At 42.3% G+C, this 18,272-nt stretch overlaps 2 protein-coding genes across 5 annotated transcripts; one reads left to right on the top strand and one right to left on the bottom strand.

The window, feature by feature from the left end:
- Positions 1 to 5,895: 5,895 nt before the first annotated feature.
- plin2 (perilipin 2) lies at positions 5,896 to 9,390 on the top strand. Its single transcript, XM_020630537.3, has 8 exons — positions 5,896 to 5,950; positions 6,207 to 6,250; positions 6,592 to 6,787; positions 7,102 to 7,184; positions 7,500 to 7,785; positions 8,135 to 8,307; positions 8,477 to 8,584; positions 8,734 to 9,390. Exons 2-8 carry the CDS (start codon positions 6,224 to 6,226, stop codon positions 9,181 to 9,183), a joined length of 1,323 nt encoding a protein of 440 aa, XP_020486193.2. The 5' UTR covers positions 5,896 to 5,950; positions 6,207 to 6,223; the 3' UTR covers positions 9,184 to 9,390.
- A 179-nt stretch (positions 9,391 to 9,569) lies between these two features.
- Positions 9,570 to 11,990, bottom strand: cdca9 (cell division cycle associated 9). 4 transcript variants are annotated; one of them, XR_010665039.1, is made up of 11 exons: positions 11,786 to 11,990; positions 11,388 to 11,567; positions 11,172 to 11,303; positions 11,033 to 11,073; positions 10,889 to 10,940; positions 10,724 to 10,791; positions 10,577 to 10,638; positions 10,414 to 10,497; positions 10,242 to 10,343; positions 9,967 to 10,053; positions 9,570 to 9,803 (listed from the first exon to the last, which is right to left on the bottom strand). XR_010665039.1 is itself a non-coding variant. In XM_020630539.3 (11 exons), exons 2-11 carry the CDS (start codon positions 11,497 to 11,499, stop codon positions 9,759 to 9,761), a joined length of 765 nt encoding a protein of 254 aa, XP_020486195.1. In that variant the 5' UTR covers positions 11,500 to 11,567; positions 11,786 to 11,990; the 3' UTR covers positions 9,570 to 9,758. The 4 variants fall into 4 exon arrangements, 2 of the variants coding, with proteins under 2 accessions (XP_020486195.1, XP_020486194.1); XM_020630539.3 differs by having other exon boundaries at positions 10,242 to 10,323; XR_010665038.1 differs by having other exon boundaries at positions 9,967 to 10,343.
- Positions 11,991 to 18,272: the final 6,282 nt, after the last annotated feature.

The raw sequence follows: 18,272 nt of genomic DNA, 5'->3' as shown, positions 1-18,272 counted from the left end.
CCTTGGTTTGTCCAAACTTCTGCACGCCTCAGGTACAGTTCTGGAGTCCAGCTGAAAAACCCGTCTGACACAGAGACAGCAAAGGAAAAGCCCGGAGAGAAAGCAGAAATGAAGCAAGAGTCCATTTCCCACGTTGTTCTTGGCTCCTGTCTGCCCCTGAAGACTTAAGCGAACACTTCCAAAACAAAGAGTTTGTCTGTGTAGGTGCCCAAATAGCCAACCCACGCACACTTGCACACAGACAGAGACACACTCACGCTGGGACATAGAAAATGTTATTCTAATTCCTTCTAAGTGCCTATTTAAGCAGCTGTTTTCTGTAAACACTGCTTCGGACAGCAGAGCCTGGACATTTGGTTTTAGATCATTCTCAATTATATCATAATTACTCGGGACTCGGTCTGGTTGTCAGCAACAGCACCCAGAAAATAAAGCTGTGAATTGCTGCCTCTTTGCCAGCACAAACAGCCGGCCTGCTAATCCCAGCACGGCTCTGTGAAAAGGAAACATGGCGGGGTCATGTGGGACGGTGTCAGACCCATGCCGGGGACAGCCTTCTGTGGTCATTTTTCTCACCTCCCATCTGACCCTTTCAAAGTGTTTTCCTGGCTTAGCAATCATAACTGTGGCTTACAGGTCAGCAACCACTCAATATAAGACTTTCCTGAGAAAATCATGACGGATGGAAGTGAGCTCAGGTGAGCTCATTTTCAAAGCAAGACTGATCAACAACTGATCTTTTCTCACACTTTTTCACTCGTTTTCCGTTTTGATCCTCTCAGTAGGAAATGTAGGCGGATAACTCGGATGTCTTAACTAATGAGATGCAGTTATTATTTGAGGATTACATCGGACAGGTGCACAGAGCCCTGCTTAACAAACCCTGGTCTTGTCTCTTTGTCTATATTGCAGCTATAAATCTGCAGTTACAGCCCCACTAAACACACATTGTCTGTGTAGATCTGCTGTTTATTAAAGGCTGAAGTAATGGTTATTTCTAGAGGGGCGGCATCTTGTTAAAATGTAACTAATTTCTGCGTGCACGACTTCTCCAGCTTTGGAGATGGAATTGAAGCTGGGAAGAATAACAGTGCCAAATTTAGCAACAGGGCAACAAAACTTTCTGAAGCTATTTTGGTCCCAGATGTTGAAACTCTGGTGTAGATTCAGTGTGACAACATGAACACAGCCAATATTCAGTCCACCTCCTACTTGATCAAAAAGACAGCCAGACATTTCTTTGAGGTGGCAGAACTACTCGGGTTTCATTTTCTTTTTCACGTTGGTCCAACAATATCTACCGTCACTGCACTAAAATGTATCGTGTTTGTCAAGTGCATAGTTTGCTTTTAGGCAGATTTTATAATAGGGTTTAACTCCAAACAGAACCAAAAAGAGACTCTTTAAGCAGACGCATACATACAGGGGGGAAACTGACAGTCAACCGCTGCAATACTTACTGTTTTTGAACATAGAATTACATTTTTTGCAAAACACAGCAAAGTTTTAACTAAGGTAGAAAACAATTTACATTCAAGCTACATCTTAAATTGCATCTCTGTTATGTACTATTTGTTTTGTAGTAGGCACATTTTGGCTTATCCGAGAGCTGCGTTTAGAATAAAAAAGGGTCTTATATGAACACTTCTACTTGTATAGAAAATGACCCACAGCAGTGATGAACTCACTGGAATAATAATCCCCAGACTCTGAATTTCCCTTCAACTTTACACATATAAAAGGCGTCTCTGAGCACACTGTTTAGGTTTTCTGACCACGAAAAAACCTCTGAAATGACATATTAAGCCATGCAAGTGTAAGAAGGTGCAGTTCCTCCAGTGGCCACTTGAGGCTGAAAGATACTAAATCCTAAAATCCTAAAAAAATATGAAAATGTTGATTCTATCATCTATTATTTCATGCTTTAAACATATATTTTTGGTTATTTAATGTATCTGTTTGACTGGAAGATTCTTAATCCCCTTGTATTAACAAAATCTAAAGTACCCTGACACAGGTTTGATGGACAGTCGGGCAGAGTTCTCTCTCAGACTGCACTGTCTCACAGCAGCAGCATCGTTTGAGGCTTGAGTTAACCAAAGCATACCTCTGCACCAAAGACGTGTCACTTTCTTTTCTCCTGTGCTCTAAAGCCACATCTCTGCCTGATCCAAATGATCCAAAGAGAATCAAACGACAGCCACTCTCCCACTGTCTTTCTCATTCCGCCGGCGCTCTTTCTTCACACAGCGCCTCTGACTGTGTGTGACCTGGAGGTGTGACACTTTCCCAGTAGCCAACAGGTATCTGTTACCCAGCCAGGAGCCTTGGCACACTGCCCACAGACCTACCTTTCCCAGAGGGTACAATGGAGGGATGTCCTGTAAGGATCTGCTCTCGGGTCCTGCCAGACTTTGTAATCTCCTGATGCCATCTGCACAACAGGAGCACCCCTCTGGGAGAGAAAGGGACAGGGTCTTTCTTTTCATCTTGACTTTCTGTAGAATGACAAAAGGAGTCAACAATTTGCTCAGATCATTACCGCCTCTGTCTGTTACTGTACACAGATCTATCAAATACTAGGCCTGCAAGATGAGGGAAATATGCTAATAAGGTTGTTCAATAACACAATTCGAGGTGTGATAATTATACAAAAATCAAAGCGTGCATATGAGCTCATAGTTTATCTGCTGTTCTTTATGTTTAACACACAATACCAGTGTTTACAACATGTCTCTCCTGAATCCAAAACAAAAGTCATGGTTGTGTTTATTTGTTTTTTCACTACTCAAAGGACGGGTTAATCTGAGGGTATCCGTATAGCTTCACAGGGGTGTGAATGTATGGTCATTGTAAAATGTACACATGCTGGGAACCAAAGCACTGCTTGTTTACATGAAACATTTGCAAAAAATACAGACTGTTGCGATCTGTTTATTGTGAAAGCTTACAATACTTCATTGTGATAATGTTGAAATTGTGGTAAATAAGAGAACCCAATGAAACACATATTTAAAAGGGCATGATATATAATCTAACTCTGTTCTAATTATTTTAACTTTATATCCTGTATAGATGCACCTTGGAAGCATATCACTTTTATTGCTTCACTTATTGTAAAACACTCTTTATTTGTACAAACATTCTTGCAACAAAAAAAACAAAAACATTCCTTGATATCAATTTGAAAGAGAGGGAACAAAAGGAAGACACAGGTTGGGATGCTGCGTGCTCCTGGTGGGTAAGAACGTCGACTTTGGTGACATCTAGTGGCCTGAATGAAGAAATACAAAATAAAACGTGCTCATGAAATATCAGCATTTCAAATAGAACAGATTTTTTCATGTTTTTGAAAGATTGTTGTCTATTTCATTGATTAACTTTTATATTTGTGGGTTTATTGTCACTCCTTTTATTTTTATGCATGTATTTGTATACATGTATGTATTCAAATATACATATATATAATTTAGTTTGAAAATGTGAAGTTACTCTTATTGCTTTGTATTTGTAGAGGTGAGGTCCCTTGTATAAACCTGCTGACTTCTTGACTTCACCAGACACACCTTTTATATTTTTGTAATCTGGTTTTACATCTTATATCTCTGAAAAATCAATAAAACATTTCTGGTATGACCATCAGGTCACAGTTCTACTTTTTAAAAAAAACTGTAAAAAATGCCTTCCAGTGTCTTGCCTTTCTCTTAGATGACCTTTTCTGAGATTGTCAGACACAGATTGCAGAATAACGTCGGGTGGTTTGAACTTTTAGCTTGACTGGAAGACGGCAACTTTTTCTTCTCAGAGATGAAAAACAAGTCAAGTAAGGACACTGAACCAAAACAACCATGGAAAAGTGTAACTTTTGGTTTCCATTTTCACAATGTGCTTAATCAGAGTACTGCTTAGCAGTCGGACATCCTGTACTATTTCACTTAGCTTTAGTGGGTGTTTCATTAGTAGAGTAATTGATGGGCTTATGAAGGTAAAATCTAATGGCACAACCTTTTCATTAAATGTAAATTAACGTTCAAATAAATTGTGTAACCTCGAATTAGAAGGTGTAAAGAACTGAGTGAATTAAATAGGTCATTGACACTTAGGATCACATAGACAACATTGTGTTTACGCTCTAACTGGAGTTTGAAACTCAATGTTCCTATTCCCACATTTAAAAGACGCTGACCCATCTGTAATCCTCTAAACCTAAATTAATTGTAAAGGTTTAATATCACAGATAAAATGTAAGCCAAATATTGCACCCTTTAACCACCAGTAATGTCACCCTAACCCAAATAATGCTGGTGAGTCATAATGCTTTATCAGCTTTGACGTTGCTTTTTATCATAGAAAAGCTGATGAATCAATTAAAAGGATGTGACATGGACAATAAAATAAAAGCAGATCAATGTCCAGACTCCAGTGCAACGTGTTCATTGTGTAGAGTAGAGGATGGACTGCAGATTGTGTATGACATTGGATTAATCAGACCATGCTAAAATCTTATTGTGTGGACTTCCTCCAGTCAGAACCTTATGAAAAATTAGAGTCTGTGGTTTACTTCAGCCAACATTTTCATATGGGGTCTATTTATTAGTTATACAAGAGCTGATAAATGGGCCTCAAGGGACACATCCACACAATCCAGGACCACAAATGTGTGCGCCAAGTGGAGTATCTGAACTAAGCCCATGTTTCCTCATCTGGCTACCAAATGTGTCGTATCTAGGAAACCACATTAGCACATAATTTACATTTTTAATAACACGTGCAAAAAAAAAATCTTGACAGAAATAAGCCCTGACACGTAGAAATAATATTACGCTGCCCTCAAATGAGAAACAGAGTCACACATGTGGCTGTGATGAGCTACTGGCAAACACAGACATGCTGATGTGTGGGTAAACCTCTGGCATATGGTACGATTCAGGCCATTAAAAAAAGTCATTAGAAATGTATTAAGCAAGTGTTAGGTTGAATTTCTTGCATTAACTAGGGGGGAAAAAACCCGACTTATGTTTCTGAAAAATAGTATGAGAAAGTATAGCTCAGCTGACCTCATTCGTAGCAAATATTTAAATGGTGAATATTTGACTTCAGACTATTTTAATTATCTTACTTTCACCACTTTAACCCTCCATAGATTAATAAGTAAAGGGTCATATTTAGCTCTTAAAGAGTAAAACTAAAAAAAAAATGTAGAGGTGACAATAAGATTTTCAATTTCTGATACTATTCATGTGTGTTTAAAAAAAAAAAAAAAAAAGACCAAGTCTGACTTTGTTGCATGTATTCTTCATGGTCAATGTAAGTGCAAATCTAAATGGGCCTTAATGAAGATGTATAAAATGTAGTTTTAATGTTTGTATTGTCTCAGTTATTTGTACCTTTCAGTATACATTTACTTAAACTAACCACGGTCTATGGGGGGCCAGTTCCTGAAAAAAGGATCCCCAAATAAGACTAATCACTTTCGCACAGAGACAGTGAAGAAGAAAACAAAGGTAAAGTTCATATAGGGTCGTGTGCACCTAAGTAAAGACTTCAGAATACTTTAAGAGGTGAATAAAGATAATGTGCGAAGAAAGCAGGTGAAGTGAGGCTCTTCAGGTGCGGTGTTGTGTATTAGCTTTTTTGTCTTTTGTCAAAAAAAAACAAAAAAACTGAATATTCCTCTTTCCAGCTAAAGTCTCGTCGGGTTATGACAGCTGAAGAAATCACACTGCTGTTGGGTGTAATACCTTGTCCACGTGATGGCTGCTTTCATAGGAATTCCCCCATCCGACTAAACTTTTACCCCTTTCACCTTTGCCCCAGAAACGTTACAGTCGCTGACGTCATGGGGAAGCACCACATCTCGCGAGAATTCCAGAATATAAATACAGCTGCTGCGCCTCCCACGCCGCATCAGTCAGCTCATTGACACTCCGGATAGACCTCTGAAACTTGGGTGAGTCTCTTCCTATATTTACAAGTCAGCCTACTAATTGTACGACTTGACAACTATAGTTTAGTCGTCTTTGTTCCACACATTGTTGAGACTGTATTATTAGGCTACATAACTATTATTACAGACCCACTGCTATGGATAAAACGAAAGTAATAGACCCCTGTAGTTTCTGTCAAGTTCCTATGGCTCTCTTAAGAATATGTCAACATGTGTTCCTTTAAATTGAGATGCTACATGTTTCGTTTTATCTTTGTAGGTTTTGATTCAGCAGACATGGCAGCAGCAGTTATCTCAAATCAGGTGAGTTTCCTGGGTAGAGTTGGAATATGATATGTTTTAATACCAAGAAAGGACACTAGAAAGTAAGTATGCCTTTTACACGTTAGAAGAAGGATTTAGAAGAACATGTTAACCCTTTCTATTTCAAAGTTGAAGTACACCACACAGAAATAAATGTGTTGAGAGTAGTCCTGTTTCTTTGTTATTACTGTTCTGCTGCTTAAAGACTGTTTTGAATCAAGACAGTGTTTGTTTAAGTTGTGTTTTGTCTCAGAAACTGTTTTAACAACACAAAGTGAAACTATTGTTGCGTTGCATTATGAGCCGTCAGTAAGCCTTCTCTGTGGGTTTTATCCTCACAGAACGTGGTGGAGAGGGTGAGCAGCCTCCCCCTGGTGAGCTCCACCTATGGCCTGGTATCCAGCGTGTACTGCAACACCAAGGACACCCACCCTTACTTCAAGACGGTGTGTGAGGCTGCCGAGCAAGGCGTCCGCAACATCACCTCCGTGGTCGTCACCACAGCTTCGCCCATCATTTACAAGCTGGAACCTCAGAGTACGAATCCCATTGCTTTCGTTCTGTTCATGCAAAAATAAAATCAATATGTGTCTTTGACGTTCAGAGGACAGTTATTTGCTGTCCAGCTGAGTCACTCAGAGAAACAGGAACTTCAGGTCAGATGGTTGTTCTCTTAGTCAGCTTGATGTTTCACCCAGTTTTTCTGTTTACTTTGAATCACTCAAATGTGACACATCTTTTTCTCACATATGACTTCTTGTTGAAGTTTTTTTTTTTTGAATGTATTGAATGGATCTTGTTGAAGCTTGTTGATTACATCCTATTTACTTTAAATTGCTTGTTTTTCATAGTTGCCATTGCCAATGACCTGGCGTGTAAGGGTTTGGACAAGATTGAGAAAACCTTGCCAATACTTCACCAGCCATCTGAGCAGGTATGTGGTGAATGCGCGGCCAGATTGCACAAGTTTTGGCTGACAGTTACTGTTGGGTCAATCATGAGGGTTTAACCTCCTGTGAAATCTGTTTCTTCACTTACTTGAACTTTAAACTTTCCCCTCACCACGCCACATGGGCAAAGGCTGAGGTCCTCCGGGCGGGCAGCCTGGTTTTGGGTCCTATCTGTGGCTCCTTTCCTGCATGTCGTTCCCCACTCTATCCACTGTCCTAACAATTAAAGGCATTAAAGTCCAAAAAACAACTTTCCCCTAATCATTACAACTATTTTTGTTTGTATTTTTATTACCCAGGTTGTTTCTAGTGCTAAGGGTGTGGTAACCAATGCCAAAGAAGTTGTGACTGGCAAAGTGTCCGGTGCCAAGGACACAGTTTCAGACACCCTGACCAGTGCTGTGACTATGACGCGGGGCGCGGTGCACGATGGGATGGAGAGGACCAGGGCGGTTGTCAGTGGGAGTGTGACCACGGTGCTGGAAAGCAGAGTGGCTCAGCTGGTCAGCAGCGGGGTGGACACGGCCCTCAGTACCTCCGAGAGTCTGGTGGAGCAGTATCTGCCTCTGACGGAGGAAGAGCTGGGTGAGTGAAACCTCCTCATTCCAGTGACTATGTTTTGAAAGGTCAGTTATTACTAAGCTGCCGAATTATGCGTTTATGATGGATTTGGTCAAGTTTCCAGCAAAACAGGACTTACCAGATAATGCTGTTAGTATGTTTCCTTGCATCATAAAAGGGGTCTTTGTTAAGAGTGAACTGTGGTAAGAACAAACAAGCCTGCTAATCTAAAAGGATTCTGTTTAGTCCTTGTAACATTTTTCATGGATTTAAAGCATCCTGCTACTTCAACATGCAAACTCTACTAGAAAATCCTGAAAAGGACCCAGTCATCAAATGTTGTTTGTCCTCGTTTTCTCCCCCCGCATGACAGAGATGGAGGCTGTGAGGGGCTTTGACAGCAAGAAGACGAGCTACTACGTCCGTCTTGGTTCCCTCTCCACCAAGCTCAGGAAGCGGGCGTACAACCGAGCCCTGGTCAAGATCCAAGATGGCAAGATGACGAGCAGGAAATTCATTTCCGAGCTCAACTATACTGTTGACCTGGTAGGTCATTAAACATATTAAAAGCATCTACTGCTGCCCATTAACAAAAAAAAAAAAACTACCTCCAGTCCATATTCATTAAAACATGGATTGTAAAATGCTAATATTGTGACGGCTTACAGACGTTAAAAAGACAAAAAAAAAACCATCTGATATGTTTTTCTTCTAGATTCAACATGACAGAAATGGGGCTAACCAGAGTGTTAATGACAAACTGAGGTCCCTGGTGGGGTGGAAGTCCAGTGGTCCAAACCAGGAGTATGGTCACGAGGCAGAGGTAAGGAGGTGGAAGACACTAATGAAAGAGATGTCAGTGTGCACATTGTTTATTCTGTTTTATGTGAATAGTTGGGTTACACACCACATTTTTTTCCGCCCCGACTCAGATTTTTGATTGTCATTATTTTTTCCATTCCCTCCACTCAGGTTATCGAGTCTCGCACCCTGGCCCTGGCTCGCTCCCTCACCACCCAGCTCCAAACCACGTGTCTGGGCCTCGCCTCCAGTCTCCAGGGCCTTCCCAGCCACGTCCAGCATGAGGCGCTCTCCCTTGGCCGCTCTGCCACACACGTCTACAACAGCTTCAGCAAAGCCAAAGCGCTGAGAGACCTGCCAGATAGTGTGCTAACCAGCAGCAAAGCGCATCTGAGTGAAATGAAAAACTCCCTGGACAAGGTCATGGATTACCTGGTCAATAACACCCCACTCAACTGGCTGGTCGGTCCTTTCTATCCCCGCATGGATCCAGAGTCGCATTCCAGCCGCTGCACACAAGCTCCGTGCTCCGGCTCTCCCTCCGCCCAGACACACCGAGAGGAGCCCATGGAGGTCGAGATGCAGTCACTTGACTCGCAGCAGCAGCAGCAGCAGCAGTAGTTCTTCAGTTTTATGTTCTAACAATCTTCTTTGTAGGACATTTTAAATAACGTGGAAGGTATTAGGGATAAAAGCTTAATCTTCCCCATCTCAATCATTTTTTTTTTTAAATCATGAGGTGTCAAAATGTGCAGTTTTCAAACTGAGACATGAATGTTAAAGCTTATTTTTTGCTACTTTTTCCACATAAACTTGACTGGAATCAGACATTCGTATTTACTGAGTCAATTTTTCAACGCATCATTAACTACAATAAAATCATACACTCATTTCTAAAAGGTTTGAACTCTTTACCCCTCCCGATGATAAGATGATTTGTCACGTCCCAAACTCCAGACAGAGTAACAACAAATAGAGTTTTTCTCTTGAATAAAATTATAATCATGTAGGAAAACACAAATAAGCTTTATTATATAACAACTTAAAAACTTTTTCAGACAGCCAAAGCACACAACTGATGCTCTTATTAGAACATCCGACGAGTAATAAACAAAACGTATATACACTGATTTCGACTTTGAGAACAGACTTTGTTGTTAAATGTTGAAAAAATTTGGGTCTGAGTGGATCTTTACTCATTGCTGACAGCGGCTTCGCCTTGACAGATATGCCATCAGACTCTGAAAATAAAATTTGCAAAGAGGGATTACAAGTTGGAACAAATGTAAGTTTTGAATATTAAGATATATATATTATATATTGTTTTAAGGCTTTAGTCAAGAGTTTTGCTCTGAAATGGCACAAGCACTCATGAGGCACATTTAAAGATGAACTCTGTCTTACAGTGAGCTTCTGAATCTGGCACCATGCCTCATCATCCAGTAAATCCAAGTTTATCTCATCCTTGGTCTCTTCAGAGAAGCTGACAGTCTGGGAACGAGAAGAAAATACATGGAACACAAGTTTTGGTCATCAGATAACAATCCAGCACAAACTTCAATCATTCAGTTCTGTTGGATCATAGAAGGAATCTTTATTTATTATTTATAATTAAAGAATCATACAGCATTGCTTCGCCCCTTACAGATAGGCCGACGAAATAAACTAAACACAAGTACCTGTCCCTGTGCTGTTGTGACAGTGATGTGTGCAGAAGAGCCTGCCATTGAACAGTGCAGATCACCAGTGGAGACGACAGACCTGCGACAGCAAGTTTAACTCTTTAGGACAGAAAAAAAACACTGTCACATAAATGTAACACTAAATACAACATGTCTACTAATAACAGACCTGAGTTTAGGTTTGGTCGGAATGGTCTGGTCATTGGTCTTGGTCAAGCGGCTTTGAGTTCTTTTCACAGTGACTGAGGAGCCCCTGTAGAGAATGGAGTCAAAGTGTCCATACTGAGTCACAAAATCGTTTTTTTTTCTGACTCGTGCGTCTGCAATCTTACCTGAGGTTTCCAGTGCTGTTGCTCCCAACTAATGTTCTTGTCTTTTTCGTCCCCTTTCCACACTAAGAGAAATAAAAAAACAAACATTTACTGAAATGGTCACGTTTTAAAGTTGGATATAACCTTTTGATTTTTTTTTAAATTTACCTTTGAGGTTCTTGATGAGGACCTCTGGGCTGGGGTGATCTGAACCGGTGGAGAGTCCGTTGATTTTGCTTTAAAAAAAATAATATATATAAGCACATAGGATGACTTCTTTATTCAGGGTTTGAAGCTGTGTTGTTTCCATCTTGGTTTACGGAGCAGCTTTACCTCTTTTACTTGGCACCCTCTTGAGGGGTAGGTTCATCTCAAGGGTCTCATTCTAAAAAAAAACAAAAAAAAAACAAGGGATTATATTGTACTTTTTATAACCTAAAAAGCTCCAAATTGACATAAACAATGGAATACACTCACCTTCATTGCAATAGACACATCGCTAGCTGAGATATCCTCATCTATCACAGAAAAAAAAACAGAAAAAGAAACGACAAATACTTTAATGCATCCTTGAATTATGGCCTATTTAATGTGTGGATGATGACGCACGTCTCACCGCTTATCAAATCCCCGATGAGTGTGTTTCTTAGAGGAGGCGGCATCTTCATCAGCTCCACTTTGAAGACTATGTCCACTGTCGCCAGCATGTTCTCCAGTTTGGCCTCCAACTCGTTCATGCGCTCTTGTGCTGTGAAGGTAAATGTTTGGCAGTTTTACGGGCAGAGCTTCACACCTGTGGAGGATGACCCGACAGTTGACAAGTCTACCAAACCTTCTTTCTCAAACTGCTGAATGAAAAGAGTCAGCCTGCTCTGTCGCAGCTCCCGGCTCAGCTGTTCTTTAATTTGGGCACTTGCTGCGTTTCTCGTCCGCTTCAGGGGCATCTTGTTGTCCCGCGTCCTCTCTGGAGGGGTGTTCAGGTCAGCGTGAGTCACAGCTCCTCTGCACGCACCTGTGGCCGCAAAACATTAGGCTACTTCAAGGAACAGTCAGTAGAAATGCTCGTTGCAGCTTGTAAACACAACATTCAAAGTGGGCCCCTGCTCCTGGGCTCGTCCCCGGGGGGCGCGCACACACACTCACACACACACACACACACACACACACTCACTCACAGGACGTTTTCTTGGACCAACAATGAAAGCTACAGGCACGGCGGTGTAAGCTGACCTTGGTGTTTGGCACCCTGTCTGTCCAACAGGAAGCAACGCCAACTCCCGCGTCCGTGGGTGAAAGCCAACCCCAAAAAGTGAACCCTCGTTTCAGAACAAACTTTATCCGCTCGCTTGGCGTTTCGGCTCACTGTGATTATATTTTTCACTTGGTTGTCGCAATGTCCGCGTCCGTCATATTCGCCGGTTTGAAGCGCGGCCAATCGCTGAATGAATGATATCCACTCACTACATAACGACTCACCTGCGCGCCGTCATTGGCTGATCGAAGAGGGAAACGCGTCCACCTCCCACCCAGAAACCTCCCGTGTCAAGCCAAATAAACCGAAACCTTCAGAAGACAGAGGACACAGTCACCAACACACCACACATGCATGGAGGCCCATCAGTAATGCTTGAATGGCATTATTTGTATGTCTATATTTCATTCTATGGGATCTATCTTTAAAATATGATACATGCCAACCATGCCAACCCAACAGATGTGCAAGGCAGGAGGATGCGTTTAGGATAATAATGTATGTTCACGAAGGGAGCAGGCTATATTTAATTGTGGCCTTATCTCTAAAAATGCCGTGCCATCATAAAATCCTCAGAAAAGTGAGTTTTCTCAATCAATTTCCTTTCATAGATAAGTAAGCCTACATAAAGGAGTGCCTGAGGAAATGTACAAAGTTTGTTGCATGTTTGAGGGTTTGGGTGTTTTTCCAAAAAGAAAAAAAAAAAAACATTTACCAAATAAAATTAAAAAAAAACGATTGCTGCGGGCATGCCAAGTAAACACAAACATGTAAATTTAAACCATTCAAAATGTACCATGTTAAAATGATTTCTTCATTCAAGATCCGTATTTTTATGTAGGCTATTTAAACAAAGACAAACTCCTTGACATTGCTTCAATAATTACTTCCATAAAATAATATTTCAAAATTCAAATTACACTTACGGCATCCAAACAGATTTCATTATGCACACATAATATTTCAATATTTCCAGTTGGATATTTTTGTCATTTCCACAGTCCTAGGAAACAGTCTCTATGTGCACCAATATGGCATATGACACCAGATTGCCAAGAGCTATTGACATGCATGAAACCACACCAAACTGATTTAAACCACCCAAATACTGACACAGTCCTAAATTCAGAAGAAATACCCTGAAGCATGTTAAAAACATATAAATATAAAACAGTCTTTCCTCTCGAGAATGCATCTATTTTTTGATGATAACTTCATAATATTGCAAAAGAAAAATAGCCTGGAACACACTATACTGAAAAGAGGGTGAGGGCTCGTTTACTGTGCTGTCTCTATCTGTGCATTTGCCAGTGTTTTGTTTTATTAGTGCATGCAGCTTGACACTTTATTCCTCATGAAACTCAGTGCTGAACTGGAACTTCTGAACATATCTAATGGGACTCCTTGAGTTGAACATCTCTCGCTGACATCCACAGAATTCCTCCATGCTTCCTCAAAAATGCATTTATTAGTTTTCCTTTTTCAGTGAAGTATAATCTAGAAATTATTTTAAGGCCAGAGAATGCCCTATAGCAATTTTATATTCACCTTTTGACTCTGTGATATAGAACTGTTTGTGACAATTACTTAACTTGTTTAGTATTTTCAGAGTCTGAAAATTGCTTAATGAACCCTTGTTTAAAACATGTACAGTTAGATATCAGATCAGTAAGTTATACATATAATATTTACTGTACATTCACTTAGTTTATAATTAAAATGTCAACTATGAACTTAAAACAAACAAGATAATTTATGGCACACAAATATTATTTATTTTAAAGATTTTAAAAATGGAAAGAGAGAAGAGGGTGGTGTTGAGGGGTTTGGGTTGGTGGGGCCGACGAGGAGGGGCTTGTGGGTCTCTGAGGCTTCTGGAGGAATGATTGGTTGTCCATTCATAGATGCCCCATGCAGGAACACTGGAAACACAGAGGAGTCCTGCCCTGTGAAAAAGAATCATAAGACATGTGTTAGTGTGGACATAGTATTACAACCTTTGCATGATGTCTTTACCTATAATAAAAAGAATACACATAAAGGCATCTTAAGTTTATCAGCACTTACTTTGCTGTGTGACAGCAAGGTGCCCATCGCTCTCCAGCTGGTCCTGTAGTCATCCATCCTTCACATCTGCTCTGGAGTAAACACGTCTTCTGTCGCCATGGGAATCTTGGGTGTCGAGTCTTGGCCTTCTCCATCGTCTCGTCTTGTGGGGGGGGGGGGGGGTTGGTACACCTGAGAAGCAAACAAACAACAGTATAACTAAGTGGCTAAAGACAACATTTTGCTTTTTATTTAAAAAAAAGTGGATATGAACATTAGATTCCTAATGTTAGGCAGTATAAGCTTACCTCTGTCTGCTAGTCACCTACATCTTATTTATAAAACATGGTTACGTGCAACACAGTGATGACAATAAACAGTGTTTAATTACCTGTTCATGGAATTATCAGCCGTCTTTAGAAACTATTGCTAATAAATATTACCTTACCTTTGTCTGGTATAGCCACCTGGACCGTACATAGACAAATACACAACAACATAACAAAGTAAGAAAGAGTAACTATCTGAGTCTGCACTATTCCAGAAGTTGATTAAACTATCAAAAAACGTGCCCAATGCTTGTACAGTACTTGCAGGTATAAGGTGGCCTAACAGCATTGTCTGCAAGACATGTGGAAAAGGTTTCTGGGGCTTTGAAAAGTCCTGCCAGACAAAAAGATTCCACTTTTCACTTCCTGGAGGAATCAGGGCTGTCATCCAAATCAGAATAGCTGTCATCAACCACAGGGGGATACTCCCAGAATCCTCTTCTTCTGTAGGAGCCTGAGGTGGATGGAGTGGAGTCCGTGTAGCTCTCCTCCCTGCTCCTCTTGGTGGAGGAGCTGAGGCCTGAAGTGGAAGTAGCACACCTAGTCATACTCATACCCAGAATCCTCCTTGAACCAGCCTGAGAAGTCCTCCTCGCCCTCAGTCGCCTGTTCCCTCTCGTCCTCGCTCTCCTCTTCACTCTCCACTTCAAACTCCTCTCCATACTGCTCTCCATACTCCTCTCCATACTGCTCTCCATACTCCTCTCCATACTGCTCTTCCCACTCCTCTCCATACTGCTCTCCATACTCCTCTCCATACTGCTCTTCCCACTCCTCTCCATACTGCTCTCCATACTCCTCTCCATACTCCTCTTCCCACTCCTCTCCATACTGCTCTCCATACTGCTCTCCATACTCCTCTCCATACTCCTCTTCCCACTCCTCTCCATACTGCTCTCCATACTGCTCTCCATACTCCTCTTCATACTCCTCTCCATACTGCTCTCCATACTCCTCTCCATACTGCTCTCCATACTCCTCTCCATACTGCTCTCCATACTCCTCTCCATACTCCTCTTCCCACTCCTCTCCATACTGCTCTCCATACTGCTCTCCATACTCCTCTTCATACTCCTCTCCATACTCCTCTTCCCACTCCTCTCCATACTGCTCTCCATACTGCTCTCCATACTCCTCTTCATACTCCTCTTCCCACTCCTCTCCATACTCCTCTCCATACTGCTCTCCATACTGCTCTCCATACTCCTCTCCATACTCCTCTCCATACTGCTCTCCATACTCCTCTTCATACTCCTCTCCATACTCCTCTCCATACTGCTCTCCATACTCCTCTCCATACTGCTCTCCATACTGCTCTCCATACTCCTCTCCATACTGCTCTCCATACTGCTCTCCATACTGCTCTCCATACTCCTCTCCATACTCCTCTCCATACTCCTCTCCATACTGCTCTCCATACTCCTCTCCATACTCCTCTCCATACTCCTCTCCATACTGCTCTCCATACTCCTCTCCATACTCCTCTCCATACTCCTCTCCATACTGCTCTCCATACTCCTCTCCATACTCCTCTCCATACTGCTCTCCATACTCCTCTCCATACTCCTCTCCATACTCCTCTCCATACTCCTCTCCATACTGCTCTCCATACTCCTCTCCATACTCCTCTCCATACTCCTCTCCATACTCCTCTCCATACTGCTCTCCATACTCCTCTCCATACTCCTCTCCATACTCCTCTCCATACTGCTCTTCATACTCCTCTCCATACTCCTGTCCATACTCCTCTCCATACTCCTCTTCATACTCCTGTGGTCTCCTCATCAACCACAGGGGGATACTCCCAGAATCCTCTTCTTCTGTAGGAGCCTGAGGTGGATGGAGTGGAGTCCATGTAGCTCTCCTCCCTGCTCCTCTTGGTGGAGGAGCTGAGGCCTGAGGTTGAGGGAGCACTCTCCTCGTAGCATTCCTCACAGTCACACCTGGGCCTCTTACTACTTACCTGCTCTGTGAGGATCTCCTCCCTGCTCCTCTTAGTGGAGGAGCTGAGGCCTGAGGTTGAGGGAGCACTATCTTCTGATCTTGAAGGTGAGGTAGGATCTTCTTCATGTGGATGCCAGACAGTCAGCAGCTGAGGAGGAGCATCAGGAACAGGAGGAGACACCTGCTGCCATCTCTGGTAGAAATCCTCCGGGAACTGCCGGTCCAAGGGGGAGAGAGATCTGTTGTCCTCCTCTTCATCTTCATCCTCGAGGTCCTCTTCAGAGTCATACTCATACCCTGAATCCTCCCTGAACCAGCCTGAGAAGTCCTCCTCACCCTCGGTCGCCTGTTCCCTCTCGTCCTCGCTCTCCTCTTCACTCTCCGCTTCGAACTCCTGTTCGCACTCTTCTTCGCTCTCCTCTTCGCTCTCCTCTTCATACTCCTCATAGTACTCCTCTTCATACTCCTCATCATACTCCTCTTCATACTGCTCATCATACTCCTCTTCATACTCCTCTTCGCTCTCCTCTTCGATCACCTCATCCTCATCTTCATGCTCAGAGGACACTGGAGGAATGTCCCCTGGTCTGGCTTCCTCTTCTACTGCAGAGGTGGAATCAGGGTTGTCATCCAAATCAGAATCACTGTCATCAACCACAGGGGGATACTCCCAGAATCCTCTTCTTCTGTAGGAGCCTGAGGTGGATGGAGTGGAGTCCATGTAGCTCTCCTCCCTGCTCCTCTTGGTGGAGGAGCTGAGGCCTGAGGTTGAGGGAGCACTCTCCTCGTAGCATTCCTCACAGTCACACCTGGGCCTCTTACTACTTACCTGCTCTGTGAGGATCTCCTCCCTGCTCCTCTTGGTGGAGGAGCTGAGGCCTGAGGTTGAGGTAGCACTATCTTCTGATCTTGAAGGTGAGGTAGGATCTTCTTCCTGTGGATGTCGGACAGTCAGCAGCTGAGGAGGAGCATCAGGAACAGGAGGAGACACCTGCTGCCATCTCTGGTAGAAATCCTCCGGTATCTGCTGGTCCAAAGAGGAGAGAGATCTGTTGTCCTCCTCTTCATCTTCATCCTCGAGGTGCTCTTCAGAGTCATACATGGATTCATACCCAGAATCCTCACTGAACGAGTCTGAAAAGTCCTCCTCATACTCGCTCTCCTCTTCAGTCTCCTCTTCAGTCTCCTCTTCAGTCTCCTCTCCCCTCTCCTCTTCATGCTCCTCTTCCTGCTCCTCTCCGTTCACCTCATCCTCATCTTCATCCTCAGAGGACACTGGAGAAATGTCCCCTGGTCTACCTACCTCTTCCTCTGCTTCCATGTCATCCGAAATCCAGATTACTTCCTCCTCATCACCAGAGGACACTGAAAAAATGTCCACTGGTATACCTACCTCTACCTGGTCCTCCTCCTCGTCATCCAAGACCCAGATGACTTCCTCTCCATCACCAGAGGACACTGGGGGAGTGTCCTCTGGTATACCTACCTCTACCTCAGAATCATCGTCGTCCACGATCCTGATGCTGATCATCTCGGGGAGGCCGTCAGGACGTACCACTGAGGGAGACAAAAATAAAGCATCAGTATACCTGATTTCAAAATGTAACAACGTCTGATTAAATAACAACATCTGTGTAAAGTAAGCACTTCATTTGTCTGTATACTGACTAAGATTGCAGCCTAAACAATCCCAAACCAGCCACAAACCTTAGGCCCTTTAACAGTGATACAAAATATTGTGACGCTCTACTTTGATGATTTTTTAAAGCTGCGTTCATGCAACACTTTATGAAACATACATACAAGGATGTTCATATATATATATATATACGTCAGAAGACCCAGGTTATAAACTAGAAATCTACAATCTGGTCATTTTTTTAAGCCTTTTATAGATTAGTCCTGTTTTACATGATGACATGATGGATAAACAAACATAACACTGACAAATGTTACAATTCTAGGATTTTCTAAAAATAGGCAAAATAAAGTCGACTTAGAAGAATCTCCAACCAGCTCAGAGCTTTTATAGGAAGAAGGGACTATTTGATAGGCCACTGTAATTTGATTCAATTTGATTTAATAAAAAAACGCAATTGAAAGCATGAATTATGACATTGAACTCAAATATAGTAGGCCTAAATGA

This window comes from Labrus bergylta, chromosome 22 (assembly GCF_963930695.1).
Source record: "Labrus bergylta chromosome 22, fLabBer1.1, whole genome shotgun sequence".
Lineage (NCBI taxonomy): Eukaryota > Metazoa > Chordata > Actinopteri > Labriformes > Labridae > Labrus > Labrus bergylta.
This window is presented reverse-complemented; position numbering and strand designations above follow the sequence as displayed.